This window comes from Thermobia domestica, chromosome 5 (assembly GCF_964235325.1).
Source record: "Thermobia domestica chromosome 5, izTheDome1.hap1.1, whole genome shotgun sequence".
Lineage (NCBI taxonomy): Eukaryota > Metazoa > Arthropoda > Insecta > Zygentoma > Lepismatidae > Thermobia > Thermobia domestica.
Window position 1 is genome coordinate 252,100,718 of NC_137458.1, and position 27,783 is coordinate 252,128,500.

The 27,783-nt window shown below is 35.2% G+C and overlaps 1 protein-coding gene across 1 annotated transcript in view; it reads left to right on the plus strand.

The window, feature by feature from the left end:
- Positions 1-27,783, plus strand: part of LOC145684818 (uncharacterized) — a 75,795-nt gene that overhangs the window by 30,049 nt on the left and 17,963 nt on the right. Inside the window, exon 3 of the mRNA XM_081757185.1 lies at positions 22,257-22,513. Coding sequence (XP_081613311.1) covers positions 22,257-22,513 — 257 coding nt within the window. The remainder of the gene's footprint in view (positions 1-22,256; positions 22,514-27,783) is intronic.

Genomic DNA, 27,783 nt, shown 5'->3' on the forward strand with positions numbered 1-27,783 from the left:
CACATGTGAAGTTGGCGTGCCTAACAAGCTTTCCCACATTTTTCAACATGAATCGTTAGTTCCCCGCTAACTCCCGTTAGTTCTTACAAAAGTTCCGTTAGTTCCGTGATTTTGTACAAATTAGAGCATAAACAAGAATGTGTGGGTAGGCTAACTTCACATGTTAAGTTGGCGTGCCCAACAAGTTTTCTTAGATTGTTCGACATCAATCGTTAGTTTCTCGTTAATTCACGTTAGTTGTTACTAAAGTTCCGTTACTTCCCCGATTTTATACAAATTAAAGCATAAATAAAAATGGTGGGCAGGTTAATTTCATATGTGAAGTTGGCGTATCCAACAAGCTTTTCCAAATTTTTCGACACGAATCGTTAGTTCTTAAAAATGTTCCGTTAGTTCTGCAATTTCATACAAATTAGAGCATAAATAAAAATGTGTGGTAATACTAACTTCACATGTGAAGTAGGCGTACACTACAAGCTTTCAAACATTTTTTGACATGAATCGTTAGTTCACTGTTAGTTTCCGTTAATTCTTACTAAAATTCTGTTAGTTCCTCGATTTTATGTAAATTTGAGCATAAATATTGTAATGTCCCACTCAAGAAAGGAAAAAGAAGTATATGAAAAAAAAGAATTTGTAGATGTAATTTCTTTGCAGTTGATATACGTTGCTGTTTTGTTATAATAGAGATTCGTTGTCATAGCAACGAAGAAAAGATATAATTCCGGATCCATCTTATGTACACAACATACCCAATTTAAGGAGTGAAGTTATTTTATTTTTGATGTACCATAATAAAAGGTAATATATAAAATGCAATCTGTAAAATGTTTTATGGTGGTTTTGTATGAAACTAAAAACTTAGGACCTTTGAGTAACGACGTTCTATATATATATATATATATATATATATATATATATATATATATATATTGGTGGTTTATCGCATAACTTTATTTCGAATAAGTGTCGTTATATAAATTTGGTGGTTCCGCCCAGGATTACATTTACCTTATATAAATCTGGTGGTTTTGCCGCCAAGACCATAGGAGATTTGTATGGAGTTTAGTAGACAATCTCCTAAATAATAAACTCCAAGTGTGCAGATTGACTTTAAGGCTACGTAGTGATTTTGTTAAAAGAAATATCAAAACGGAGTATACTTTGTTAAGGAGTGGCACAAAAATTTTCAGAAATGTCACAATGAGTCTTCCTGATATTGGAAATACATCTGAATCAGATGGTAACAGGGAAATGAACTTTTCTGACCTAGCCGATCTCATTAAACAATTAAGACAAGATTTTGGTAATGGAATGGATCAACAAACGGAAAAATGAATAAAAAAAATGGAACAAATTGGTGAGCGAATGAATCAGCAAACGAGACCAATTAAAACAGGACTTTGGTAATCGAATGAACCAACAAATGGAACAAATGAAACAACTTGATAATAAAATCGACCAGACAAATCTACAAATTGAACAAAGTGACCTTGAAATGGAACGAATTATACGTAGATTTATTGATGTGCAAAATTCCGCTGAAATAGTAGAAACTATAGTTAATGATCACAGTACCCAAATAAGTTAACCTGAACCTTCTACAGAAACTATAGAGAATATAGATCCTAAATTTGCATCAACGAAGAAATATGACATCATTGATTTAAATATGTGGATGCTATTTGCTGAGTGTTCACAGAAACACTGCGGTAGTGGCTGGATTAGTTTATTGCGACTACTCTCTTCATTCGAATGTTTTTTATTGTTTTACTGATGCTGCGTGTAATGAAGATTTATAATGCATCAATATGCGAAAAGTTATTGTCATCGTCGTCTAGTGAATGCTATTGGTTGCTTGTATTCACGGTATATTCAACATGATACATTATTAATTAGATGAATTAATTGTAAGAGAACCGTTCAATGATATGTACACGACAGCGGTTCATGTGGCAGGAAGAAAATTGATCCCAGTATTCGTGAAATTCAGAAAGAGAACGTGTGTTCCCACCAATGCTTGTAGTGATTGGTCGATTGAGTTGGAGCTGTTGAAATGTTCACTTAAGGAATAGACCAAAATTATAATAGTGAACAATCCGATGGCGCTTTTACAGAACGTGATGCAATGCGTTGACTTCAATAATCTAAGTATGACATTGCAAAATTTTGAAAATCCATCAATGGTGCAATACAGTACTAACCTGAACCAAACTAACCTTAATCGAAACCAAGTTCAAAACATCCATGGGATATTAAAGTGTGATCCCAATGTAAAAGGTGATGTTAAATTCATGTGTATTGGTAATGTAACCGAACCTAATTACAGAGGAAACAAAAACCGTGGTAGCACAAGACACGACTTTTAGCCACCAGTAAAACGAATGAGAACTGAACCTAATTTAACCTGTAAGATAACCGAACCTAACCTTAGTAGTAACAGTAATAGTACTCGCGTAACCGAACCTAATTCTAGTGGCAATAGTAATAACAATCCTACTACACTTAGAAAGCATATAATAATTAGATCTAATTTCCCTCGAAGTGAATTTCGTAGTCGGAATTTAGCCTGGGGTTGAAATCTGTGAGAAGAAGAGTTAAGAAAACATAAAAGAATGAAATGTAAAGGTCCATAGCTGTGATAGTATTTGGCCTACCGTATTCGGGTTGACTTCTCATAGGAACTAGTATGTCCCCTATCCAAATATCTAAGTTTCAGAATCCTGCGGTACTTCCGCAACAATTTTTATACAGGTAGTTGGTGAGTACTTCGAATTATATGCACGTACCCAAACCCACTCCATAAAAATTGTTGCGTGACTAAATTTGGATTCTGAAACATGTATTTTTGGATTGGACACCTAAGCAAAGTCTTGATCCGACTATGGTAGGTTTGATAGTTTTTTAGCTGCGGACCTTTAAAGTTCATTTTTTCATGTTTTCGGCAGCCCATAACTCCGAAAGTAACCATTTGTGCATCCAGGTTGGTCTATACTTTTTGCCTTATCTTGGTGTCAGGAATCACCTCCCAAACGTCGGTGTTGTTTTGAAACAACCTATATATATATAATGTGAAAATAATCTTTATAACATTGAATTTAAATTGATCTAGGATAAGGTGGGCATAAAGATGTAAAGATGGAGTTTTCCTCATAAACAATATTATAAGACAAAAATTTTCCTTGTTAAATTCCATAAAAGTTAATTTTCTTTAATGGAGTACCTCCTATGCTTTGCTTGAAATTTGAGAATTATTTCTAGTACCGAATTTGCTGGCCTATATGACGTACCGCCATATTGTGTGCAATGAGGTAAAGCTGGAGCTTTTAATAAGTACACACTGAACCGTTTACATAAAAAAGTAGCGTATATCCACCTCAAAATACGCTAGTTCATTCGTAAATTTAAAGTGAGTATACATTGTATGTATTGTCCGTAAACTATGCACAATAAAGATATTAGGTGAATATACGCTGCTTTTATCTCTCGTATGTGCCCCATTACTCCCTTGATTATATATATATATATATATATATATATATATATATATATATATATATATATATGTGTGTGTGTGTGTGTGTGTGTTCCATGTTCTGTATTCAATTTGGAGGAAGAAATATTTTCTCTGCATATTGCAAATAATAATAATTCATAGTGCTAAAACAACTCAATTTTCTCACAGATGAGTAGTTCCAGCATGACTTACATTTTAGCGTGTTATTTCATCACAGTCTGGTGTTGCGCTTAACACAGGCCTGATATTACTGATCTAACACAGAGACTGTGTTACGTGGTGTGAAAATAACATAGCGATGGTGTTATAGAAATCTAGGAACAAACGAAGAAACTAGAAATATGAAGAACGCGACGGTGATCTTCCTACAATATCATTTGTTGGTAACAAAACAACAGCTAACATGGTGGGCGTAAGCGATTAATGTACTCTCCTAATATATTAATAACTGTATAGGGTCTATATATATTACTCATCAGTGGTAAGCGAAACAAATCATTTGCTAAGAACAATTAATAGGCAAATGCACCACAGCTGCCTCAAAATCCTATAGTAAAACGCTCAATCCAAATCAAACTTTGTATGCAATGTTAGTCGTTCACACTGTAAAAAATGATGTTTTGAAACAACACCAAATGGCTACCACTTTAACGTGTTACTTGTGTGTTAATTCAGCACAAAGACATCGCCTTCCGAGCATATCAGAAATAACTAGTTACTACCTGAGAGAATTTGCATTGGTATTTATCGTTTAATATAACAAAGATTTGGGAAATATCTTTGGCACTTCTGCTAAATAACGAATAATGTTCTGTGTTTTCAGTAATCAGTTACAATAATATTGTTGTAAATCTGTGAACCGTCTGACAACAGTAACATAGGCAACAGTTCTGCCATCTTATGTTCATATATGCTAAGACACAAGAATAACAGATAAAGAAACCAGATGGAAGTACAGCTATCTGTGTAACTATTGTCAGATGATTCACCTGACCCTATTCCAAACAGGGCAAAACGTCAGAGTTTGGTTATGTTGTGCAAGGGTGACGAAAGTGGTAAGTGCGTTAGATGTCTCGCGAGGCTCGGTGTCCAAAAGTGATGACGATCTACTCACTACAAAACCACAGAGGCGAAGAGTAACAGTAGTCTGTATAAAACCTTCAACAAAAAGTCATACCAATGGGGGTTGACGCACAGAAGGGTCTGAGAAGGAGGAACTCATGCAGCATGTCTAAAAACCACTGCACAGTTGAAACCACTGCTAAGCAGATTTTTATGATATGGACATACATGGTCGGTGTGCGCGGGTGAAACCATTAAGAAGCCACTAACATGATACAGGCATACGGAGTCGGTGTGCACGGTGAAACAACTGATAAGAAAGCACAACGCTCTAACAAAATGTCAATAATGTCACAAACATGCAACAAGAGCGGCTGGAAACAGGAAACGTGTGATATGGTTTGATGAATCATAATTCATCTATTTGGAACACAGTCCCTTTTTCGTGGTAGATGTCCGAAGAGGCATGTGTTGCGCTGCATTTCCGCTCAACCGCGAAATAAGGCGCCATCTTTGTTATGCTGTATTTCACAATATTTTGGTTTTCAATGGGTTTTGTCCTGATACTTACAGATCGCGTCACTACCGGTGACTGTATCGCCATTTTAGGTGACCATGCATCCTATAGTGACACAACATTTCAAGATTAGATTGTGTCCATTCACACACTATTTCGGCATGATCGAAGAACAGTGGAATGAAGGTGAACACTTCTCACAGGTTGCCCAATCTCCGGACCTGAAAATAATTTAACATCTGTTATCTCTTTTGGAGACACAAATCCGGCTCTGATTTCCATTTTTATCCTCTGTCATTGAACTAAGTATTACAAGGCACGCAGAATGGTGTATTATTTCACTTTCTAACATTCACGGACCACTATCACTCGCCTCTATTTCGCATCGGAGTTCTTGTTAGGGCGAAAGGTGGTCCAATGCTATACAAACGTAGTAATTTACAGTTTTTTCAGAGTTCCCATTAAATTGATAAATCTCTCTATACGAGGTGCTACCCAAAATATCCGAGAATTCCTTTTATCGGGCAAACCAGTAGCAGTACAATTCGCCACTAGATGTCTCGAGGTACATATATTAGCTACTGTAGCACAAAGGTGTGTTATCTTCGGCGCAATAAGTTGTTAGTTGTGCGTATCAGGACGCGTTTCAGTGCTTCTGCGATTTGTCAAATGGCTTATGTTAAGGAACAACGAACTTATATCAAGTTCTGTATCAAGTGGAAGAAAACTGTGGCCGAAACGCATCGCATGCTGAAAAAGACATTTGATGAGAGTGCACTGAGTAACCCATGAACATTTGAATGGTTCAAGCGTTTTAAAGAAGGCCACGAATCTGTAGATGACAAACATTCTGAACGACCGTCAACATGCACAACACCGGAAATGACCATGAAAGTGGGTGATGTGATTTGCTAAGACAGAAGGCAGACAATTCACGATGTTTGTAACAGACTTCGACTGTTGTACGGTATATTTCAACGAATTCTATCCGATGAACTGAACGTGAGACGAATTGAAGCAACGTTTGTCCCTCGCTTTCTCAGCATCGACCAAGAAAGCTTCAGGACTTAAGACTTCCACTGAGCTGCAACAAATAGTTTAAAAGTGTCCAAACTTCTTATCCAGAGTCATTACCCGTAACAAATCTTGAGTCCATGGTTATGACTCGGAAACCAAGCAGCAATCATCACAATGGAAGACGCCATCTTTTTCAAGGTCAAGAAAACCTCGATAAGTTTTCAACAACATCAATTCGGTGCTGATCATTTTTTAGACATTCGAGGAATTGTGCATAAGAAGTTTATTGCACCTGGTCAGAATGGCAATGGGAAGTTTTACTTTTACGCTTCGCAGAGACTGAAGAAGAATGTTCGCTGCAAACGGCCAGAGGTGTAGCAAACGAAGGACTAGTTTCTGCATCATGACAGCGTGCCCACTCACACCTCGTTCGTTATGAGGAGATTCCTGGTTAAAAAACATGGCAGCGGTCCCTACTCTCCCATTACCTAGACAAATGCAAATTCTACCTGTTTCCGAAGATGAAACTCGTGTTAAAAGGAAGACGTTTGACTTTGTTGAAGACATCTAAGTGGAATCCCAACGGGTTCTGAACACCTTCACCCTGCGGACTTCCAGGAGTGTTTCCAAAAGTTTGAACTACGCTGGGATCGTTCCATATATGCCGGAGGGAATTACTTTAAAGGTGACGGAGGATATTAGGACGTAAGTATAGTTTTCTGATTTTTACAGTGACATTCTCGGTTATTTTGGGTAGGACCTCGTACATTTCTAATATTATACAGGGTGATTCTTTTAAAACTCACGGATTTCATTTGTGTCTAGAATTTCTAACTGAAGTTCGATTTTCATGTGGTTTGTGGCAAATGATCATGGAAGAATGGGAGATTTATGGAAATATGTTTACTGGTTTAAATTCATCCGGGGTAATATCGAACACGTCTCAAGAAAAACAGCAAATATTCGACAGTGTACCTTACAATTGGAATGAGGTTTTGGATTTTTAGAGCGAAATTGCAGAATACAAATTAAGTGTTGGTGAGAATACAAATTAAGTGTTAGTGGTAACACCCATAAATCATATGTTGATTAGCTATAGCCGGTTTCTTGCGACGAACAACAAAGATTTTTCGGGCGACTTAAGAAATCGAAACCTAACATCATGCACAACACCTGCCTGCGAGGTCCGATAATTCCTTGTCTCACTCAGAAGCGAACTTGTTTCTTCCAATTTACTCACTAGCCGCCATATTATGTTCCTATCTAGAGCAGAACGCGAGGCAAATTTGTTTCTAAATGCCCTTTGCGTACCAACAACAGATTCCATTCTCTAAAAAATTTTGACGATGAACTCATATAGATCGAAAGAGTACACTAGTCTCACTGTGTCCTGATCATGCACAGTAGCACAAAACTGTACAGCACAATTCCCAATACAACGACCCGTTTTCCTGTTTCTTACTGATCTTAGCGAGGTTGCTATCTAACCAAGATAACTCAAATCTCCACACCGCACTGCATTTCATTCCAATTGTAAGGTACACAGGCAATATTTGCTGTTTTTCTTGAACCCGATATTACTCCGGATGGGTTTCAACTAGTAAACATAGTTCCATAAATATTCTATCCTTCCTTGATCATTTGCCACAAACCACATGAAAATCGGACTTCAGATAGAAATTCTAGACCTAAATGAAATCCGTGAGCCTTAAAAAAAATCTTCCTGTATACTATTACCATTTTTATGTTTAAAAATAACTGCTTCAACAGGATCTAGAACCAGCCTATGCCGTGCTACTTGCAACTTCCTATTTCTTTAAATTTACTTATACTAGGTTGATCTGTCTCATAACTCATCGGAGAGTGTAAGGAACTAAGAACGCGACCACACGTTAGAGTGTTCCCGTAAAGTAAGAATATATACTTTTGAATTCACAAAAATGTAAACTAAGCGTGTGCTTAATTCTCAGGTCATTGTGAGTAACATGACCCGTCACTTTTGTTTTTAAAAAATGCACTTCTAATGGGTTATGTTATAGCATGTCCCCTTCACGCATAACTAAGCGAACGAAACCATTTAAATTCTGTGTAAAGAAATTGACGAATACGCATATAAAAACTAAGGTGCTGGCGTAAATTTGGAGTACCACATTTTGGAACATTAAAAGGTAAAATTCAACACTTTGCATGAAAATATGTGTTTATAAGGAACAAATTTCTGCAGGCGGCAGGATTTAATACAAGATAATAAAGTTGTATTTTAGGTTTACAATTTACATTACTAGTGTAAAATCATAACACAGAGGTTTATGAGTGACACAATAAGTGAGTGTATATGGAAGATAACTCAATTAGATGCTATTTTCTATCAGAGGTATACTTCTACAAAGTGTACAAAGCCTGTATTTTATATTTACAAGTGAAGCGTTGTCAGTATAAAATGATGAGAAGTGCTATTGAAACTCTTATCATTGCGAAAACCCACTTCTTTTCGCTATCCTTGCTTACGCGCATACCCACCATGGCTGGAGCGCCTAATTCCGCGCGGACCCAGCAGCTTCACCCTGCGCTGTCTAGGTTAGATACCATTTGAGCTTTTTAGTGGCCACCTAGCACAAGTGGCTTTGTGAGTTTTTGCACATTAGTTTTTATGTCATACATCCGCAAGCAGCATTAATATGCATATCATGAAAGAATTGTAAATTTTTAACAATTACTTCTGGTGGCACCCTTAAATTTTATCTAGGCTAATTTAAATATTTTCATGTCGCCCAGCGGAAACCTTTTAGGTGACGATAAGAGAGAAATTAATGCGCCTAATTAGTGCACGATTCGTTCTAGTGGTGCGCCAAAAGTAAACCAGTACGAAAATGTAGAACACTGATTTTGTTTTCGCCGCAATTCAGCAGGACATTATTTCTCTCTTTTTTTTTAATAAACTTGAACAGAAATTTCAAACTGCCGTTCTTAAGAAGGAAAGATGACACTTTATTTGTAGTATTATTTCATATTAAATGTCTATCGCCATTTATTCACTTTTTAAATAAAGGAGCATTTCCTAATTTCTACACAATTCTTTTGCTTGATTTAGGGTCTAAATTGTTGTAGATGCTAAATTTACTTTAGTATTTATTCTTTCGTATTGGACTTCATAGTAAATAACACAAAATTTCTATATTTGAAAAATGAAAGGTATGAAGTATATGAAAATCAAGTATGGTAGGAGACGCAGCATTGATATTCATAGTTATCAAATTTGTAGTGTATGGATAAATAATTGTACTCAATTCGAGAGAGTGTACCACATAAAAGGAGCCAGAAGCGGGCCGCATTAGAGCGTTCATCTCTGGTGCATGGGGTCCTTGATTCGATCCCAGCTTGCATCAAGTAAGCTTTGTGGTGGACAAACACCATGTGCGTATTTTTTCGGGGATCTCCCATTTCCTCCCACTTTCTTGATTCCACCACATCATTCATTCTCATTATTCTCGTCTCCTTTAGTCTAACCGGCATAACCATGGGACGAAAAACTTAAAGATTTTCAAAAGAAAATTAGCCTTACATCATAATACTGACTGACAAAGTAAGAAAATGTAAACACTGGCTTACCTTCATGTTACAATACATGATGAAACTTATCCTGTTAACATCGAAATATTCTGCACACAGTGTAACATATTGACAAAGCCTATAGCTCTTCATGGGGGATGCTCCGGATAGAGTGGGAAACGTTTTGCTGCAGTTCAGCCAGAGTGTGGGGATTATTTTATACGAGTGCACATTCTGCTTTAAGCATCTCAGAGATGAAAACTACAGGAGAATAAATCTAGAGAACAAGGTGGCCACAACCCCTTGCTTATCATGCACTCTTCTGTTCTGGTTCATGCACTAACTTCAGGAGTTCCTTCGATGGGTGATATGTGGCTCCATCTTGTTGAAAGTAGAAGTATAGATTTAACTGTGCTGTTGGGAGAAACCAAAATAAACTTCATAATTTACTATTGATTCAAAGATAACTGGACCACTACACATGGCCATGAAACTGCGCATCAAATACCGATTTCTCGGACATAAAGATGTGTTTCGAGCAGGATATCGTAGCAGACTAGGCCATCAGGTGTTTGGTTTCAGTTTCTGATACTTCAACATATGATAATACATTGTTTGTGACACACTGACTTGGATGCTTTTCCAGGTACACTTTTGGTTGCATCGTGTTATCAGTAGCCAAATATTCCAATGGATGGACAATATTTAGTATCCGCCTACTCGCATTAGTCACAGACACGGTTCCATACCATTTTTGCAGTAGGTTGTGAACACAGCATTGGACAGATGGTTTTGATCTCAGGAACATGTCAATGAAGGCCACTTACGTTCTTGATTGACCCCATCTATACATATTCTTCTGCCATCATAATTCGCTGCTGATACGACTTTCTTTTCAATACGACTTCTTTACCTAAACTAAAGAGGCAGGGAATTCCAGCTAAGCAACTCCACATTGGACAGCACACAAGCGCTACATCGCTTCGCCAGAGACTTGAAAGGTGCTAAACAACCGCGCTACTTTTATTTGATTTATTCATTTATATTTGCCCATTTCTGGCTATTTATCCTTAGCAGTATTAGAATCTTTTTCCGCATCAAAATTTCTTTTAAAATGGTTATCGAAACAGAATATGTATTGCAATTTCGCTAATCCTTTTTCCTACAATAATAATTTACATTGCCACATCAGAATGTATTTTAATGTTCTTTGTATCATCCTTGCTTTTGCGTTACTATAACACAGTTAATTGTGATTGCAGATATTCTCTCTATCAATGACTGATTTTCATCTTGTAGTTACTTGCCGTATATACTCTTTTGGAGTGTATTTTCTTGCTAGGACTGGGTACTTTAAATATTGCTCTACTACCAACGATATGAAATTAATATCCCAAGGATTGGAATCGAAAGAAAGGATACGTGGATTGTTGGGTACTACTAGTTAATGATGCGAACAAATCATAGGGAAAATATTTTAATTGTGAAACAAAAGTGTGTTTCGGTTTGTCGGTCCGGTTTGAACTGTCTTCTTTCAACACTGGAGACAGCCACACAACCAAAAATATTTTCACTTTCTTATAAAGAAGGCTGTTTTCCATATCATGAAACAACAGCAGAAATCCAAACTAGAGGGCATTCAATATCTAAACCGGAAATAACATATATATAACTTTTGGTTCCAATAAGGGATATCATCGGAGAATAGGAGGATTCCTGATTGAAACCGAAAATAATAGATATATCATTTTCTATTGCAATAAAGGATACGATCGGGGAATAGGGGAGTTCAATTTTGGAACAGGAAATAATAGATATATCACTTTCGGTTGCAATAAGGGATATGATCGGAGAATAGGGGAATTCCTTTTTGAAACCGAAAATAGTAAATATATTATTTTCTGTTTCAATAAGGGATACGATCGGAGAATAGGGGAGTTCAATTTTGGAACAGGAAATAATAGATATATCACTTTCGGTTGCAATAAGGGATATGATCGGAGAATAGGGGAATTCCTTTTTGAAACCGAAAATAGTAAATATATTATTTTCTGTTTCAATAAGGGATACGATCGGAGAATAGGGGAGTTCAATTTTGGAACAGGAAATAATAGATATATCACTTTCGGTTGCAATAAGGGATATGATCGGAGAATAGGGGAATTCCTTTTTGAAACCGAAAATAGTAGATATATCATTTTCTATTGCAATAAAGGATACGATCGGGGAATAGGGGAGTTCAATTTTGTAACAGGAAATAATAGATATATAACTTTCAATATTGCAAGAAGGGATATGATCGGAGAACAAGGGCACCCATGTTGTGGTTTCCAAGCGGGGGCAAGTATAAGCGACGTTTCAAATTTTGCTGCAACTAATGTAAAAATTCTATTGGGTTTTCGATATTCCCAATTTCCTCTTAAGGGTTGGGGCAAGTGCCCCACCTTGCCCCCCCCCTGATGGGCGCCCTTGTGGGAGAATAAGGGTTGTTCTTGAGATACGGAATCTATACTTAAGAAAATAGATCAAGTTATCTATTGCTGTTTTTGCTCAAAGGGGGATCAAAATTTATTCGGAAATAATACAAATTTCTACAGCTTCCGTATTTTTTAAAACGATAAGACTAGAAATAAAACATACTTACCCATATTAATGAAATAATTTTACGTCTAATTAGCGATATACTAAGATTTGGCTAAAATTTGATTATAATATCCGTATTCAAAGGCAATATTGTAGATTATTCCATATATATATATAACTATCCGAGAGATGCTGCTTTCTGATTGGCTGAAGTTTTGTTTACGAAACTCTTCCTACTCTCGTCTGTACTCTGCATAACTTATGTGCGATCTGTACATTATACTGTCAACTCGACCTTTTTGGAGTACGGTGATTCGTGTTCTATGATGAACCAAGATAATCCAAGATAATTACACGGGCAATACAGAATAATTTGGATAACATTAAAGTGTAAATTGTTTAGCATGATTATGAGATGTTGACTATATGTGTAGCATTAATGTAGCACTGGAAATTGGCATTGTTATCAAGATTTCAGAGAGGGAAACGCATACTGCGAACTTTTTGAATAAGAATAATGATTAGTTGTAGGAGTTTGTAAAATACCTAAGAATTATTCTCCTTGTTTGGACATATTAATACAATTCAGAAAGCTTTGTTAACACCAAAGATGTGATAGAAACTATACTTGCTTAATATTTTATAGTTCGCCATATACTTGTTCTAAATGCAGGAAGTTACGGATGGTATAAGGATAGAAATACGGCACAATTTTGGAAACAGTCTAGCATATTTCTGAACATGTTAAGAATACGGAGGCAAATTTGTCGTCGTCTATATGACAAAGGGGGTGTAAGTGGCAAATAAATCATTCTTTTTACAGGAGATCATTTTAAAGAAAAACTGTGCTTTTTAACTGTATGTCCTGTAATGTAAATTAAATCTTTTCACTTCAGAGATGTGGTAAACGTTTGTAGAGCTCTGCCGTTGCAAATCACTGCAGTTAGTTCTGTGCAGAGAGTGAAGGTCTTTATACTTCTCTGCAGACAGCTTAGGAACACTGATATTGAGACGTGGTGCAGGTTGACGCAAAACTTCCAAAATGCTTCTCTTGAAAAGAACTATTTCTTTGTGTAAGATGGTAATATTTATGTAGGTACAAGTCAGATGTTTCTGGTAACCATTACCTCCTTAATATTTATCCAATCGATTTGATCTTCCGTTTCTAAATTCTTGAGTGATCGAATGCGAATACCTTATGAGACACTTTTGAAATAACTGAAATCATCAATTCCCATCTTCTGAACAATGAGTCTGAATGATGAGCTAAACGCAATATCGAAAGCAACTGCTCTGGAATGAAGATGTTACTTGTAACTGAAATCGCTCGCGTAAGTGTACTGTGAGCAGAATCTCTTTCACTTTGCCCAATGTTCGGTTAAAGGAAACATAAAGAAATAGTACTTCGATATATAGAATTTGTCAATACGTAAAGTAACATACAAATGACAAAAGCATTTTTGTTGTCCTGCACATGAATCCGCGAATAACTTTATTTTTTCGACATCTTTTTGATTGACCAAGTACCTCCAAATATTTTGTTAAACATGTTGTAACTTCAGAAGCATTAATATTGCTGATGTTCTCATGCCAAAGAAAGCAATGGCATTCTTTATTACCAATATTATACATGGTAAAGTTATAAGTGAAGAAGCGCCTCTAGTAAGACACGGTACTTTCTTTTGATAATGGAAATTGAATGACTTCTGAGATCGAACACTACAGTCTCTTTGACTAAGATCTTAGCTGATTCTTTCACTCTCCTATCAATATTTTTCTCTCCTATTTCTTTGTTATATGCATAATTTAGTTTTGCCTTCTTGGCATCATCACGCGGAACTTACAGAGCATTGATCTTTTCTAAGATGGTGAAATGACTGAAACACCTTTGCAATTGGTTTCGTAACTTAGCAGATTGTCAGTTTGTTCCTGCTTATACAGTTCATACATTTTTGACGTTCATAAATATCCAAGTGAATATATTCACGGGTTGACGATTGTCGACAATAATACTATTTCATACGAGGAACCCTATTCATGTGTGACTCAATTGACTTCCTGAGCTCTTTGTTTATAAGCTGCAAGTTATTTTATCGACCTCTGCGTCGATCAAGTTCTAATGTTCCCTGAGCACTATTTTCGAAAGAGCAGTGCACAGTTTTCTCCGAAATGTTTACGGCGTTTAAAACATTGTTGTACACACCTCAAGAACATCAATTTCTTTACAAAACAAACAATACCAGTTCAAAGTACTTAATCTTTTCGATTCTTCTCTAATTGTTCCTTTCACCTTTACAGCATTTTGTTTGACAGTCTCACAATATACTCTCTTTGAGGATGCAAGCTTTTTGTCCCATAAAAAATCAACATAATCTTATCATTCTGTTAGCCAGTGAGGAAAGTACATTTTTCTTTCTTTTGGAGCAAGACTTATTGTTGAAACGAGGTTTGAAAATTCGAGGTGGAAGTATCTTCCTTGTAACAGTACTGACATATGATTTTCCTTAAACACAAACAAACTATTTGCTGAGCAAAATAATATATTCACATTTAAAGGCTACATACGTGTGACAGTTTCGCTAACTAACACTTTGGCTTTATCAGACTATGACACTATGATTTTCCTGAAACCCGAAGTTCATACACTACTCTTTTCTTGTTTCCATACTTCTTTACTGGAACTTCTTTCTTCTCACCTTCAATTTCATACTGATTATAAGTAGTTGATGTATTGAAACCGGGAGCAGACGAATCTGGCAACAGATTGGGTTCACGACCAGCAAGAAAAATTTGTGTGGTGGAGTAATCACTGATTTCTTCAGCTTAAGATTGTGAAGTCTCATGCCCCCTACAATCAGTGTAGTTTACGAAGTGGATAGCACACAGCAAACAAGCAAAACGGAAACAACACGGAGATTGAAATTTGCACTTAATATGTTCAAGTTTTGCTACAAATGAGGGATTGAAATCGAAATCATCCACATCACTTACGAAATGGTCATTTCCAGTTTCTGTCCTTTGAAGATTATTTAAAGAGACTCATGATTATTTAAGATTCATGACTCAAGATTATTTAAAGAGACTTTTTGTCCAATTTCTTGTCTCATTTTGTATTTCGTTCTGAATACGAGTCTTTAGAACACTCAGTGGAACATCTAAAGAATCATCTATACGGCTATTTCGACTGACGTTTCAACATTAAGAATAGTTGTACTCTAACATTATCCTTTAAAATGATTCTACAATTCAAATTCCTCAGTTTTGAATTTATGTGATGACACCACGTTAGTGCTAGTGCCGTCTTTCTATTTCACTAACTGTACGACATCCGCTTTTAGCTACTGCTAGACTTTCGGCGGGAAATCATGTGGCTCGGATTCCACGTTAATCAGTAGGTCCCGTCTCATATAGCCTAGCTGCTCAAAGGGACGTTAAACTCAAATCAACTCAATTCAACAACTGCTAGACGAAAAATAAAACCAACAATCTTTTAGAAATAAATTTATTTCTTTCTCTTTTTCTTTCTTTTTTTTTTAAAAAAAAACTTTGATTCCATATTGTTGACTTTTACAAGGAGTACCAACAAAGCGGACAAATTATTTTAATACAATGGAACATTTTCCTAATAGAACACAATGTATTCAAAAAAAAAAAACAGTGAAAGAATTTAATTCATTGGTAAAAGTACACAAATATAACGTAGATTACCAGACAAGGTATTCGAGAAACAGTGGAGGATTTAAATCGTTGGGAAAGGTACACAAATATAAAGTAAATCACTAGACAAGTTATTCGAGACAGAGGATTTAAGTCGTTAATAAAGTACACCAAGATAAGTAGGTTAGTAGATAAGTTATTCGAGAAACAGTAAAGAGTTTAATTCGTTAGTAACAGTACACAAATATAACATAGGTCACTAGACAAGGTATTTGAGAAACAGTGGAGGATAGAAATTGTCGGGAAAGGTACACAAGTGTAACATAGATCACCAGATAAGGTATTCGAAAAACAATGAATGATTTAAATCGTTGGGAAAAGTACAAAAATGAACGTAGATCAGTAGAAAAGTTACTCGAGAAACAGAGAGGGAAGAGGAGAATTTAAATCGCTGGGAAAAGTTCACAAATAGAACGTAGATCACCACTCAAGGTATTCATGAAACAATGGAGGTTTTAAATTATCGAGAAAGGTACAAAAATGTACCGTAGATCACCAGACAAGGTATTCGAGAAAAAAATGAAGGATTTAAGTCATTGGGAAAAGTATATAAATATAATGAATGTCAGCAGACAAGATATTCGAGAAACAGAGGATGATTTAAATCGCTAGGAAAAGTTCATAAATATATACGTAGGTCAGCAGGTAAAGTATTTGATTAACAGTGGAGGTTTTAAATCGTTGGTAAAAGTACACATATATAACGTAAGTTACTAGAAAAATTACTCGAGAAACAGAGGAGAATTTAAGTCGCTCGAAGAAGTACACAAGTGTAACGTAGGTCAGCAGACAAGGTATTCCAAAAACAGTGATTTATTTCGTTGGTAAAAGTATACAAATATAACGTAGACCACCAGACAAGGTATTAGATAAACAGTGGAGGATTTAAATCGTTGCGAAAAGTGGACAAATATAACGTAGATAACTTGAAAAGTTATTCGAGAAATAGAGGAGAATTTACATCCTTGGGAAAGGTACACAAGTATAATGTAGATCACCAAACATGGTATTCGAGAAATAGAGGAGAATTTAAAAATGAAAATGAAATCTTTTAGTTTTACGTCCCACGGTTATGCCTGTTAGGCTAAAGGAGACGGTGATGACGAGTAATGAATGAAAATGGTGCAATGAAGAAAGTGGGAGGAAACGGGCGAACCCCGAGAAAACCCACGCACACGGTGTTTGTCCACCACAAAGTTAACTTGACGGGGGCTGGAATCGAACCGAGGAGAATTTAAATATTTGGGAAAGATACACATATAACAGGTAATCAGACAAGGTATTTGAGAAATTATGGATTATTTAAATCGTTCAAAAAGTACACAAATATAACGTAAATCACAAGAGAAGGTATTTGAAAAACAGTGGAGGATTTAATTCGTAGGTTAAGCTAGCCAAATATAACACGGTGCAGCATACAGGGTATTTATTGGATTAATATATTGATTTCATTTGGTGGAAAAAATAAAAACGAAAGCAATGTACTACTAATTTCAGCATTCGGTAAGTTCTATTCCTCCTTCAAAGAAATACTACCAATGTTAAAAAGTAATGCATAACTAAATGAAATACTTATGAAGTGTCTTGGTTAAACAACATACATTGATATATTTAAAGAAAAATGAAAAAAAAAAAACAGAAATAATAAATAACCTTATCGTATATCAAATACAGTAATTATGATACTTGCTTGTCAGTTAAAACATTCGATATGTTACTGCAATAACCTCCCTGGTATTCTATCAAAGACAAGTAGTTTCGTTTACTTCTACAGCAACACTAGCTTTCTAACAACTGGTTTTAACGTATACTAAAATTCTATAAATCATGTAAGTAAAGGAAACATATGTAATAAAACAGTATTAAGCCTATTATGTCAAGTAGGCTACACAGGTACTACACAAATCAAAACCAAACACATCTCTACCATGTAACGTGACTGGTTTCCATGACGTAAAGAACCATAAAGAATTTTATTTCTATTAATTAATTATTTAGGATTTTAATTTATGGGAATGTATTACCACACAAGCCTGAAGAGCTGGAGAATGACAAAAAATATTTACAAAACTATAATTAATTTAATTTAAAGTTACGTTGGAGATGTAGTTTATAGGAATTTGTTAAATAAAATAAAAATACAGATTTTGTTTCTATAAAAGTGCAGCACATGAGGATAGGTGAAATCAAATATTTTAGTTTGATGTCAATAAAGGTTTTGGAATTTTTACTTTACCTTTTCTAATAGTTGTAGTTCTATTTTTTTCTACTAAGCATTCAGTTTTGTTCTCCTGACAGAGACACAAAACTACATTTTCTTCTTTCTTCATTTCCATAGATGGTTAACCAATCATACTCTGACCTCTTTTTTACAACGTGTTTGTGATGTCAGAGAATGACAGGATGTTTTGTGAGTTGTAGACTTCAAACGCTGGCGAGATTACTTTATGTTTATGGATGATAGTTTTTTAAGGAAATGGAAGTTAGAAGCCAAACTCTAGCAGTTAGGAATAAATAACAAATTTAAGCTTTAAAATAAACGCAAACGGAGTAATGTGACAAATTTTTAATAACGGATAAAATTAATGAAGAAAGCTAAAAAAAGTACCGATTGGACCCTTTAAGTATTTACAAATAAATTTAATATAATATTAACATTGTGTTTAAACACAGTTTATTGATTTAGAAGAGAGCCTAAAAATGTAGGGGGCGTCCCGGTAGATGTTAGGGGGGGGGGAGACGCAAAAATTCAAAACGTTTCTACTTAATTCTACTGCCTGCTTCTACAGAATTGCAGATTCTTCTCTATACTTATCTTTGTTATTTTCACCTCATCGAGTGAGAATTATATTATATACTTATCTGTTGGAACGTGGAAGTTGATTGGCGGGAACTTGTATCTTGTTTCCATGATGCATTGAGAAATATCCGTTCTCCTAACAGCGGTATATGGTACAAATATACAGAATCCTCTTGCTTCCTACAGAAATCAGTATTGAGCATACGTTATCCATATGATTTATGAGCACTGCTATTAGATGTTACATCATGCCGTTGCAGGGTATCTGACATCTAACAGTTTTCCGTCCTATCACACGCATATACTTATGTTACGTTCCTCAGTTATATGTTATATACGTCCATTTGTATGTGAGATCCTGACCGCCTATATTGTTTCATATGGAGAGTACGTATGGATGGAACACTTATATGAAAAGTAATATAAAACATGTGTTTTCAGTTATATGTCTGCTGTACGTTAAGTCCAAAAGCTACAGGATTTAGAAATATAACACAATATATTTTACGATCGCACAGGACTATTTCAATTCAAGTTTCACCGGAAGTCCCCTCTGTTCCAGTTGGAAGTTAACATTACCTACATCTTCACTTTTATGAGAAATTAATACCGTTATGCTTTTCCGTTCTATTTCACGTCTGTATCTTTTCTCGATGGAGTAAAGACGTCTAATCTTCAAGATAATGATTTCGATACAATGCGATTCGGAAATTCTAACATGAAGATCGGATTTACCTTTTATCTACTGGAAAGTGAAAAAGCGTTGCACTACGAACTTTTAAAATAATTCTAGCGTTTCAGCGTTTACTTTTATTTATTTATTTATTTATTTTTTAATTTTTGACCTAAAAGGGAAGAAAAATGTGTGGGGATGGATTATTAAGATACCCACTAAAATAAGAGGTATTCGAATATCGTGCGAGGATACGCGTTTAAAATTTATTTTGTCCAAAAAGAATTCTATAAGGAATGCAAAATATTGCAAGCTATAACACGTGGACGAATTTTCTATTTTATGTTATGTGGTGTTTAGTTAATGTTTAAATTTATCTGTAAAACTTTCTGTTTACCTCAATGCATGTTATACTGCTTGTAGACGATCCAAGAAAGTTTGAACAAGACACTTGTTCTAGACCATTCAAGACTATTTGATGAAAAACACGTCAGCACTGACATCATTTTTGTCTTGAATTCAATAGTTTCGTTCAAGAAATTTCGTTTCGGCCCTGTTCTAAACAATCCAATTCAAGAGCATTCAATAGCCAATCAGCGCTCGAGTTGAGTGCAGGAAAATACAAAACAAATATGATGGCGTCGTGAGATAGAGCTGCAATTGAATAATTATCTTTTCGTTACTCGTTTCCATAATTATCTGATATTCCAAGTGTGTATTATAATAAATAAAAGCTAATATTTGGCCCGAAAGATATTATTAGTTATTTTATCGATAATATTCACGATTTATATAGTTATAATGCTTGCATGCCCATAACTTTTGTAAAAATTTTGAGGCAATGAGAAGTATAATTATTAATTTGAGAATTTAATATACAAGAATACCGGGCGTAGATTAAGAAAGAAGAGACCATTAAGTAATAAGAATATATAACTGACTTTTCTTGATTTAATAAGACATTTGTACTGTTATTGATCTCCGATAATATCAAATAATTGCGTACAGATTGATAATTGTTCGCAGACTGAAGTATCCTGGAAATGATTACATGTTATCCTATTGTATTCTAATTATTTTATCACGAAATCCACACGCAGTATTTGAGAAGTTATTTGTTAAGGTAGAGATTGCTTTCACGCGCGCAGATTAATTTTACCAGTGCTTTCCCGTAAGGTACAAATGTGCATTCTAACATATGCTACATACAAGACTGTGCAATAATAATAATAAATAAATAAAATCGAGATACTATTTAACAGTATCGGGGGAGAAGCATTGAAGGGGGTCCACGGGAGAGTAGTCCGTACGGAGCAGGCGCATCATCGACGGAGGTTATAGTATAGGAATAAGAATCATGTATAAATGAGAATAGTGCAACAAACCCTTGACATCGTATTCACTCATTTGAACTGAATTATAGCTCTTGCAATGATTTGATACTGGTAACATTAAAATTCTAAATATAAAATACTGGTTTCCTACATTCTACAGGCATGTTTCGACAGTGGGACTTATTACGGTTTCTCAGATAATTCTCCTTCATACACACTCACACATTATAACAGTAAAATTACTATTTGTTTGGCGGGTTATTCTTAACCAGTACCAAAACAGGGATACATTTGTGAAGAAAGTCTGATGCAGATATGGGCGGTAAGTCTTGTAGCTGAAACATTATTATCATTGCTTCCTTGGTTTTCTGTGATTTCAATATTTTCTTTAAACAGTCTTCGATGCCAAAGCATAAATAACATCAAAAGGCAGTCATTGCCTCGTGATACAATTTTAGGAAACAGTTCGATTTTTTCTTTTTGAGTGTGGTTCTGTCATCAGCACGCCATTTGGAGAATCATATATATATATATATATATATATATTTTTTTTTTTAAAAAAAAAGCTCAGTAAAGGGAACGATTTTATATCTAACAGCACTTTACTTTTTTAACATCAGCTAACCTAACTCGCATTTAATATAAAAGGGACAAACTACTCAGTGAAAATTCGATTGGATTGCTGCAAAATCAATTGCCTGTTTTCTAAATTATTTAATACAATCTATTAAATTACAAATGCCTGCAGAAAGTTACGAAAAATATGCTAATATTATAGCTATTCACGCGCAGGTCTGAACTAAATCAGTACGCAGTTTCGCTTTCATTTGTTTTCATAGTTACAGTCTCTTGTTTTGGATTGCCATCTATTAACAAGAATATAAAACAGATTCAATACCTCTATGATCGTGTAAAAGTTGTTTCGAGTCCATTCGAGACTCTTGTTCAATTGTTTCGAACAATACTCCTTTGAACGTGTAAATTTGAGGTATTGAATGGTCTTGTTCAAGCTTTCTTGGATCGTCTACAAGCAGCATTACAAACACTCCGTATGCCACAATAGTACTTACCTAGAGTGAAACTAAAATTACACATACAAATACGGAGGGGAAAATGATAAAATAATAATACTATTAGGCCTAGACTTGTTCCGTATAAGTTAGCATGTGCATAAGTAATTGCTTCTTCTACAAAATGTTTCGACGAAGCTAGTGTACGATTACCTTGAACCTAAGAAACAGAAGCAAAGATTTCATGCTAAGAGTGGTATCACTAAACAACATTTTGGTTTTAAGTAAGCGTGTGTCATCTGTTATCCTAAAGTTAGATTTAAAGTTGTTAAACGACTATTAATTATGTTTCTATGTTTTCAGATATATCACTGAAGGTTAAGATGAAAGTTATGTAAAATTTTCTTCGACTTTCTGTAAGTAAATCCTATTACAGACAAGGTCTAATAATTCTTTTTCTGTGTGACATATTTACAGATATTTCTTCTTATGGTCGTTCTTGTTGTTGCGACAGCAGCGCCCCAGAGGCCACAGAAGAGGCCAACACGTCCTCGACCTAAGCCACCACCTGCGCCTCCGTCCGAAGAGCCTCCTGCAGCACAAATGAAACCAGGGAAGCCACCGCCATCATCACCATCCTCATCATCCTCATCTGGTCCTCCCACACCCCTGCCATTTATTCCGATCGTTAGTCAGGAACAAGTTGTTGGATTTGAAGGCATTTACAAATACAGGTACCTAAAAAAACGAGATTGTTACATCTGTTTATATATAGGCCTAGATTGTAGTAATATATTATCCATTATAATGTAAGACAGTTATTCCCAACCTGTGGAGAGCGTATTTGTGAGAGTACTCGCCAGACCATTCAGGATACCGAGAAAAGTAATTTAGTTGTTACAGGGTAAAAGATACTTCATCCTTTGTTTCCAGTGGAAAAAAACGTATGCGAGTACGTAATAATTGGTACACGAGATAGCAAAATAAATAAATAAATAAATCAAATAAATAAATAAAATAAAAAATAAAATAAAATATGAAGAATGTACACCGAACATAATTAGTAGTGAGACAAAATCATTTTAACTTTTTTAAAGTGTAAACAATGTATAACCACTCGAAATATTAGGTTTCTGCGAATGAAATGCCCGCTCCCAGTTCTAAAACTCCTAAAAAAAATGAAAAATGAAAATGCCTGATTCATCAAAATAATTACCGTCGGCCAGCATACACTTTTCCATCGCTCAGCTACGATTAGGTTCAGTGACGAAATAAACTTGGAGTCTATGCTGCAAAAAGACGTAGGAGAGGACAAGAAACTTCCTAGAAAATCCACACACACGGTGTTTTATCATCACAAACCCAACTTGGAGCGATCTGGGATCGAAACAAGGACCCCACGTACCAGAGGTGAATGCTCTACTACCGTACTGAACCACAGTGATCCTACCATGCCTCGTATAAAGCTTATAATTCCCAGGAAGTATATATTTAGACATTTTTGATGACATTAGTCAGGGCTAGATGAAGTGAATTCAACCCTGACTGATTTAGCTCTAAGCAATAGTATTAATTCGAAAGCCTCAAAGAATTCACATTCCGTACCACGTATCATGAAATGTAATTTATGCAATGTTGAACATTTTCTTCACTGACTGTAATAAAAATGTTTTGGGGGTAATTCTAAACTCACATCAAAATTTGAAAATTTTATGAATTTTATCTTGCACTTATTTTTAAGGAGCTGGATTACTAAAACTTTTTTTTCTAGATATACACTGTGTGTCCATGTGTCAGTCCGTCCGGAGTACAAATATCTCTAGAACAACTTGACGTATCACCATCAACTTTGTTCAGGATATTAGAGGGTCAAAAGTTAGCCATCGAGTTACTTGATCGGGTGATATTCAAACCGAAACTGGTAGAAATGAACAATTTCTGGTTTAAACGTTGATCACTATAGTGCAAAAATGCTTATAGATAGTTAGAAGCGGATTCATGCAATCGATTAATGTCCTAGGACTAATTAAATCTCTATCCTTAAAATGTCTACTAAAATCGAAAGTGGTAAAAATTTACTACAACTTTTGGTTTCATCGTTGATCTACATAAAACAAAATTATAGGAGATGGTGAGAAGTTTTCTTTTTCGAATCGATTTACCTTTCTAAGAAGGTAAAATATTTTGTCTTAAGCAACTATTTTTACCGGAAGTGGCTGAAATTAAATCACTTTCCGCTTTAATGTTGAACTCTATACTGTAAACCTTGTAATTGCAAGAAACATATTTCTACAATCAATTAAGCGTCCCAAAGATGTATTCTCTCTCCACTCGAATCTCTCTACTGAAACCGGAAGTGGTAGAAATATACTACCACTTCCGGTTTCAATAATAATTGAGAACAAATCACGCTACAGAAACCAAACTTCTTCACGTCGTGTACACGTGACACTGCTACTTTTTTGAAACGGAATGAATTCGTATTTTTACTCTCAAGCGATGACAATTTGAACTTAATGACCCCGTTGACTGGAATGTGAGCCCCAAACAACCTGCTCCATTTGAAAACCTCTAAGAAATCACACATCATAGCTTTATAATATCTGATAATTTCTAGAAAACACATGGTTATTTTTTTTATACCTTTCTTTTGGCAAATGAGGTGAATTCAATGCAAAGGTCCCTGAATAGCATTATTCTCAAAGAATAGGGACAAGTCTTAAGTTCCATAGAAAGCACACAAACTTCATAAAAGTCAGATAACTTTCAAGGAATTTATCGTGAATCTATATTTTAAAATAGGGAAGAAAGAAATATGGTATGATACAATCCCTCATTCTTGAATAATTTCAATCCAGAGTTTTGGGGATGATTGACAGACTTCACTATGCCATATTAGTTATAAGGATTAAGAAAATTTTAATATTTTAAAGAATTGTATACTTAAAAATTTTTAATGAAATAAACTCACTACTTTGTCTCCGATTAATTTGAACTCGGAGCATTAGGCACTAGTCTGAAGTCTCACACGCTATTTCAGAAAATTTAGAGAATTTTTAAGAAAGGACCCAACACTTTCCTTATGGTAAAATGGCTTCGGTTATGTTTTTTTTTTTTTTTTAATTTTGTGCAGTTTCCTTCTCCATATCTAACTAAACGAAAAGTCATAGTGGGTACAACAGCCGGAAAGGCCTACTAAGTCCTCAAATAGAGCTATCATTATTACGAAAACGCAAGTGAGATTGTGCTATAAGTACATAACTCCGTGCGGTAACTCTTGGACGAAACCAAAGTTCTCAACTCAGTTTTTCTTTTCAATAGATAATTGAAGTTATTATGTTTGCCGAATTTGCTAATAGAGTCAATTCAGTTCAAGTTAAAAATATGCATTTTAGAAACTCTATTAACGTACTCGGCAGATATAATTGCTCCAATTAAAAAAAAAAAGTTTCGTTCAAGAGTTATCATGTGGACAATCGAACATAAAAGTGGCTCCTATATTCCTAACCTGCACGGCATTGACTTCATTAACACATTTTGCAGAGATAATTGTTCTAAATATCCTTTACATGAAATACAATTTAAAAATTATGGTTCGTTCAAGAGTTTTCATACGAAATAATGAACTAACAGCACAATTGTATTGGTCTCAATTGAGGAGTTTTATGCAAAGAGAGAGTAAGTCTGAAACATGCAGTTGAAGAAAAACGATGTTGAAAATTTAGGTAGTGTGTTTTCCTTACATAAAACAATGTAATATGCAGCATTTTATTCCGATATTGAATTGAAATGTTACCAGGAGGCTAAACAAGAATGGCAAAAGCCACAAATGCGTTTGATACAAAAAGGGCATAAACTCGCTTATTACATCAAACTCCTCAATTGTGTTATCCTAATGATTGAGGGCCCGATTAAAAGGGCTTAAATGGTCTCGCTGTTGGTTTTACTTATTACGATTTCTATTCAGTACGATGTCACAATTTTATATCACAATTTTTGTTTTAAAAAAATAACCAAAACTGTTTTTCTACTAGGATAGTGCGGGCTTCTTTATAATAGAACATATGATTTAAAAAAATAAAAATAAAATATCGAGTCTTGAGAGCACAAATGTCATATGTTCAGTTTTCTAAATTTTTCAGCAGACTGTTTCGAAGTATAGGGTAGGAAAACTACGCATTGTGTAGCCAAACCCAATCACTTAATTCAGTATGATGTACTTATTCCGTAAAGATACGAAAATTCTACTTAGAAGCCGTTCAAAAATTTTGTGACCCTCTGATCTAAAAATGCATCAAAATATCCAAAATATTTCATTCAAAAATTTTCCTGTACGCCTTATATCTGGACAACTACATATAGTGTAGCCAAAGTCAAACTATTGCTTAACTCAGTATGATGTGCTTATTCCGTGAAAAATACGAAAATTTGATTTAGAAGCAGTTCTAAAGTTTTGTGGCCTGATCAAAACTATTATTGGCGAAGGACGCAATCTTTTGATTCATTTTTTGATCATTCCTAAAATTATTGCTTTTGTCAGAAAATTAGCAAGTATGTTATGAGTTTACCTTTATTTTTTTTAAGCATCTTACTCTTGATTGATTTAAACTAATCAATCCAGATTGTCGAGTAACCCTAAATAAAATATAAACTTCATCTCGAATGTATGCTATAGTGGACAATTATTTCCATATGTAATAGGCGTTACATGAAAACGTCCACGTTCGCAATAAATTTATTGAAGTGTACTTCTTTTTAGCCCCATTATCTTCGATATTAAACCACACTTAGAGATTGTAAACCCATAAAGACATTTGGTAAAGACTCCAGACTCCAGGATCGATCACGCGAAGAAGATACAAATCAACATTATAATCTTAAGCTAGTAACAAACGCTAATAAACTTTTTGCAGTAAGAAATTTTACATATCCTTTTGTCATAGGCATCCAACATTCTTTGCTGCTGAATAGATTGCATAGAGCTAGGGAATGAGTTGTTAGTTGTTGAGTTTTACGTCCCTCGGTTATGCCGGTAAGGCTAAAGGAGACGGTCAAGATGAGAAATGAATGAAATGGTGGAATGAAGAAAGTAGGAGGAAACGGGAGAATCCCTAGAAAACCCACGCACACGGTGTTTGTCCGCCACAAAGTTCACTTGGCTAGAACAGGGTTTGAAACCGGGACTCCATGCACCAGAGGTGGGTATCATGTGCGCGCGAAAGGGAGGACAGAGTAGGGTTCGAGGCCCCCTGGCTTACGAAAATGTATTAAATCTCGACTGGGGGGAACAAAAAGGGCCCGCGAGATTTTAACTGATTCTTGTAGTGCTTGACGAGAGAAATCGATTAGTGAAAGAATTTTCAAAATCGGCGCAGAGAAGCATAGAGAAAGTCGCATTTTCATGTACCGGTTCAAAATGGGGAAGGAAAATGGGCCCGCGAGTTTTTCCTTCCCCATTTTGAAGCGGTACACGAAAATGCTATTTTCTCCATGTTTGCCTGCGCCGATTTTGAAAATTCTTTCACTAATCGATTTCTCTCGTCGAGTACTACAAGAATCAGTTAAAATCTCGCGGGTCCTTTTTCCTTCCCCATTTTGAAGCTAAATTTCTTAATACAAATAAAAAATACCAAACGTAGGCCTAATATAGCAACTAGGGATTTGAGACCCCCAGGAAATTTTCTTCGGGCACCCATGAAAGATATGGATTTTAAAAGATGACGTACCTTAAAGTCACCGTTATGTGCTAACAATTGGTAAGATATTAACGAATTCACTCCATTAACCAATTCGGCTGAAATATTCGCTCAGCTACCTATTACAAAAAAAAAAAAAAAAAAAAAAAAAAATCAGAGGTTCCTTTTCGCTCAAGAAAATGAAAATAAAATAAAATAAAATCTTTAACATCCCACGACTAGCTATGGCCTTTAGGTTAAGGAATTGGGATGATTAAAGTAAGTGATTGATGATAGAGGAATTAAAGAAATGGGAATAATGGGAGGAA